This window comes from Hoplias malabaricus, chromosome 5 (assembly GCF_029633855.1).
Source record: "Hoplias malabaricus isolate fHopMal1 chromosome 5, fHopMal1.hap1, whole genome shotgun sequence".
Lineage (NCBI taxonomy): Eukaryota > Metazoa > Chordata > Actinopteri > Characiformes > Erythrinidae > Hoplias > Hoplias malabaricus.
In genome coordinates this window covers 24,209,351-24,214,601 of record NC_089804.1, presented here as the reverse complement: position 1 = coordinate 24,214,601, position 5,251 = coordinate 24,209,351, and the positions used below count along the sequence as shown (strand labels likewise).

Sequence of the window (5,251 nt, the reverse complement as noted above, 5' to 3'; positions counted from 1 at the left end):
TGGAATCCGGTTTGTAGATGAAAGACTTTATTAGGCAAGTTTTCATTTTTATTATTAAAATTTAATTTAATTTTATAGATTAAAAAATGAGTAAAAAAAAGATTAAATTACCTACACAAATTAAAAATGTAGCTATTTATAAATGATTTATTTTAGAAGTTTGCCTAGTAACTAGAGGTAGAAACTGTGTGTGTTTAAAGGGGAAAGTATTTTATTAACTTGTAAACATAAGGAGATTATGCTGATGCTTCTATATGTTATGAAACATGAAAATTCTGATATCTTGTGGCTTGGAAGTATTATTTTAAATATGGTGGACTCCCTGTGAGGGTTTCACTCCATGAAGCATAAACTGACTAATTGTGGCACTACAAATCAAGTGGGTCCTTCATGTCACATGCTAAAAAACAGGGAAATAATATTGTTAGCTACATTTTAGATGTATGAAATAGTTAACAGATCCTTTAAACATGTCTGTACACTTTTATATCATTGTGTGATTTAAAAGAAAGGTCCCTCAGACACATCTGTAGTAGATTAAATGTAGTAGATGGTAAATGTAGTGTAATGTATATGATGAATTTTCTAAACCATGTAAGTTAGCACTTGATTGAGAGAGAGGACATCTAGCCTGTCACTAGTAGCACATGCACTGAGTTTGACAGAAAGAGTACTCTCTAAATCCTGTTCTCAGGGACCCCCTACTATAAAGAGGCGAGCCAATATCTGAGGTAGAGTTTCGCTAATTATTCGCCTTATTGTTTAGCAAATTTTTCTGATCTGGAGGAAAAAATACAGTCTACAAAAACGACTATAATCAAGATTTTATTTGCATAGGTTTCAGTGTTTTGTGTCAATATATGACACTATTTGTGTAAATATTCTGTAAAATACAGAACACATCTCTATAGGATTGAACTATCTTTACAAAAGACAATTTCTCAATATGAGAACATCCAGAGGACTCACAATTGTGCAATAACAAAACAGGTTTAAGAACATTAACAGTCTTTATAAAAGACACAATCGGTATATATTTTTTAATAAAAGCAAATAATAAAAATACTGTGGTGCAGTTAATTAAACATTAACTTCAACAATATTCAAACATTCAATATGAACCGCAGTCATCACCTAACCTTACAATCAGCTCCACACAGTGGGTGTAAATGTCTAATACAGAAATAAACAATATGCTTTTTCTGTAAAAGATAACCACAGTTGGTTTGGTAAACTCATTAACAATATGAATAAAGGCTGAAATAAATGTATACATCACTATAAAGCTGTATCAGTATCTCAGACCATCGCTCTCCTTCACAGAAGGAAGAGTGGATCATTTCAAAATGGCGTCATCAGTAGTTCATGTGATTCACATGAGATCCTCACAGAGGAGAAACTCATCAGAGTATTCGAAAATACAATACACTCCCCGCGGGGGAAAGAATAAATGTTAAACACATCATCGACAAATGAAGAATATCATTAAATCGTCTAGTTTAGACTTTTCTGTTCAGACAAACTTTGTCCCACTTTTGTTTTCTTTAGAGGCAGCTACCACGGCCTCCAGAGGGCGCTCTTGACTGAACTCTTGTCTTTGCTGGTGCTCTGCTGGTCTGAGGAGCTCAGCAGAGGTACAGCACTTTCCCTCCATTTCTCATCTGCTGATGGTGGCAGGTTCTGGAAGTGCTTCAGCAGTTGTCTCTGAGACTGTGTCTTCACTTCCTCTTTGGACAGGAAGTGGACAATCTCATGGACACATTTGGAGAAGCCCTGACTCACAGCTGCTGCACTGCTCGAGAATGCGGGCTGTTTCTGCTGCTGAAGTCGTCTCAGGAAGCTGACGGTCATCTCCAGGATCTCTGCTCTCTCCATCTTGGAGTCGGGCTGCTGCTTGAGGAGCTCTGGAGCCAGGAGAGTCTTGAGCTGCTCAATGCTGCTGTTGATACGATCTCTGCGCATCTTCTCCACCACTGACTTTCTCAACTGCACAAACAGAAGGGGGACAATGGTCAGTCAACTGGACCCAAAGCACTGTAGATCATTAAAAGGAAGACATCGGTGGTCAGTTTGTTGATGTTTGGAGGATCTGAATTTACCTTGTTGTGGAGAGGGAGGTGCTCCTTTGAGATGGTCGTTGCTGAAGTGAGAGCAGGAGCCATGTCTGTATCTCACTGTAGATCTCTCTGTGTAGAGCGAGTCTGATCTCCACTGGTGACTCTCCTCTATTTATACTCCCACATCTCCATATGAATGTGTGGGTCTTGGGCTGCTTGGAGGTTCTCACAGTTCGGAGCCAATGGGAGAGCTTGAATGGACAATGAGGAATGTGAGGCTGCCATCTGCTCAAACATCTTCAGTGCCCATGTCTCAGGGAGCAGGTGGAGAGGTGGGGTGTAATGCAACGGGACTGTGTGTGAATCTGGGAAAGTGGTGACCCTTTAAAGAGAGCAGATCTGCTACTTGATGCTGAGATCAATGTCACTGACAGAGCACACATCATTATTCACGTGTGGAGCTAACACTGGCTAATTAAACCCTAATGTATCATTTTTAACATGTTGAGACATGTCCGTCCTCTGTAACATTCACGGATAATATCCCACTTTTTCATAAATTAGATTAGTTTTAAAGCCTTCTTGTAATGTATAATTGTAATTCAAATTTCAAAATTTCTCCCACTCTTTTGTAATTTTATCGTAAATATTGTGTGTTAATAAAAACATAATTGTAATTTTATTCAACAAGTAATAACCTGAATATTAAATCAATTAAAATGGCAAGCCATTGTCTGTGAGGAGTTTGGTGTGTTCTCCCTGTGTCTGCGTTGGTTTCCTCCGGGTGACAGTCTGTGAGGAGTTTGATGTGTTCTCCCTGTGTCTGCGTGGGTTTCCTCTGGGTGACTGTTTGTGAGGAGTGTGGTGTGTTCTCTCTGTGTCTGTGTGGGTTTCCTCCGGGTGACTGTCTGTGAGGAGTGTGGTGTGTTCTCCCTGTGTCTGCATGGGTTTCCTCCGGGTGACTGTCTGTGAGGAGTGTGGTGTGTTCTCCCTGTGTCTGTGTGGGTTTCCTCCAGGTGACTGTTTGTGGGGAGTTTGGTGTGTTCTCCCTGTGTCTGCATGGGTTTCCTCTGGGTGACTGTCTGTGTGGAGTTAGGTGTGTTCTCCCTGTGTCCGTGTGGGTTTCCTCCAGGTGACTGTCTTTGAGGAGTTTGGTGTGTTCTCCCTGTGTCTGCGTGGGTTTCCTCCGGGTGACTGTCTGTGAGGAGTTTGGTGTGTTCTCCCTGTGTCCATGTGGGTTTCCTCCGGGTGACTGTCTGTGAGGAGTTTGGTGTGTTCTCCCTGTGTCTGCGTGGGTTTCCTCCGGGTGACTGTCTGTGTGGAGTTTGGTGTGTTCTCCCTGTGTCCGTGTGGGTTTCCTCCAGGTGACTGTCTGTGAGGAGTTTGGTGTGTTCTCCCTGTGTCTGCGTGGGTTTCCTCCGGGTGACTGTCTGTGTGGAGTTTGGTGTGTTCTCCCTGTGTCCATGTGGGTTTCCTCCAGGTGACTGTCTGTGAGGAGTTTGGTGTGTTCTCCCTGTGTCTGCGTGGGTTTCCTCCGGGTGCTCTGGTTTACTCCCACAGTCCAAAAAACACACGTTGGTAGGTGGATTGGTGACTCAAAAGTGTCCATAAGTGTGAGTGAATGTGTGAGTCTGTGTCGCCCTGTGAAGGACTGGCGCCCCCTCCAGGGTGTATTCCTGCCTTGCGCCCAATGATTCCAGGTAGGCTATGGACCCACAGGGACCCTGAACTGGATAAGGGTTACAGACAATGAATGATAATGAGACAATGAATAAATGAGTGAATGAATTATACGATAACCAAAAATACTCTGTAACTTTGTGTATATTTAATATATGAAGATTCACCTGTACATTCTCACTTTTGAAATCAAAACCAAGCCCTTTTTTGTCAATCCAGCTACTGTCTACACTGTCTGAAAACTTCAGGATGAATACAACGATAGAAATGGTTGAAATTCACTCCTTTTCCACTGGTTTCTACTGAAATTAAGAAATATTTTAACTCCCTGGTACCATTACATTTATTGAGATATAAGGTTTTAAAATAAAACCTAAATCTACATTCCAGTGGAGTAGAGTGACTACAATGATGTCATCAGCACAACTGCTCCTCCTCATTTCCATAAGCGTGCCCACTCCCCTGAGTGTATCCATAATATTTAGTGACTGGTGGAGTTTAGGACATTAATGACCTCTGACTGTGAGTCATTCCTCCAGAGCTTTCCCACACTCTGAACACCGCCAGAAGATAAAAGACAATAGACGTGTGTCTGTTCAAATGTTAATGAGGCTTTCAGTCTGATTCTGAGGAGGTGACCTGGTGACGTCAGTAATAAAGACAGTTAAATATTAACATATTGTGACATGGACATCCTCAAGAAACTCAGAGAAGTCACGGGTCGGATCGATTTTTCCAACTTGCCGGCTTTTTTATTCTCAGATAACAACAAAACAAACCCTGCTTGTGGTCAGCTGCTCAGCCTCTTTCTTCTGAAGCCTGAAGAAAACTTTATTTTGTCACTTTTTACAATATATTGCTGAATGAGTCTATTACATTTTGTGTCGATTGTTGTGCTATTATTAGAGTATTATTACAGCACTTTAGTCACTGTCTGTGAGGAGTGTGGTGGGTTCTCCATGTGTCTGCATGGGTTTCCTTCAGGTGTTCCAGTTTCATCCCACAGTCCAAAAATACCTGAGGGTTGGTGGATTGGTTGTGTGGAACTGTCCACCTGTGTGAGTGTGTGAGTGACAGGGTGAGTGTGTGAAAATGTCTATAGGTGTGAGAGGCAGGTTGGATGTGTGATGCCCTGTAATGGACTGGGTGGGTTCCTGCCTTACACCAGTGACTCCAGGCAGGCTTCTGACCAATGACCCTAATCAGAATGAGGCAGTTACAAAAGACAAATGAATGAATGCTTAGATTTTATCAGCTGTAGCTCCGTATTTATCAAATGTGCTGTTTCTGATCATATGTTTCAGTAGAAATACATTCAGTGTAACAAATTCATTCATTATCTGTAACCCTTATCCAGTTCAGGGTCACGGTGGGTCCGGAGCCTACCCAGAATCATTGGGCGCAAGGTGGGAATACACCCTGGAGGGGGCGCCAGTCCTTCACAGGACAAATACATTTATGGCTTTTTAATTTACTATTTGTAAAGCACAGTTAATATCATACTTTTAACATGG

The 5,251-nt window shown here is 41.9% G+C and overlaps 1 protein-coding gene across 1 annotated transcript; it reads right to left on the bottom strand.

Annotated features, from left to right (window-relative positions):
• Nucleotides 1–1,554: 1,554 nt before the first annotated feature.
• LOC136697820 (transcription factor HES-5-like) lies at nucleotides 1,555–2,162 on the bottom strand. Its single transcript, XM_066673088.1, has 2 exons — nucleotides 2,100–2,162; nucleotides 1,555–1,986 (listed from the first exon to the last, which is right to left on the bottom strand). Exons 1-2 carry the CDS (start codon nucleotides 2,160–2,162, stop codon nucleotides 1,555–1,557), a joined length of 495 nt encoding a protein of 164 aa, XP_066529185.1.
• Between the last annotated feature and the right edge of the window lie 3,089 nt (nucleotides 2,163–5,251).

Excerpts from the sequence above, each read along its gene's own strand:
- LOC136697820 (XM_066673088.1), bottom strand. The coding sequence starts at position 2,162 with ATGGCTCCTGCTCTCACTTCAGCAACGACCATCTCAAAGGAGCACCTC. Across the intron at positions 1,987-2,099 it reads ACCTCCCTCTCCACAACAAG|TTGAGAAAGTCAGTGGTGGA; the intron begins GTAAATTCAGAT and ends CTGTTTGTGCAG.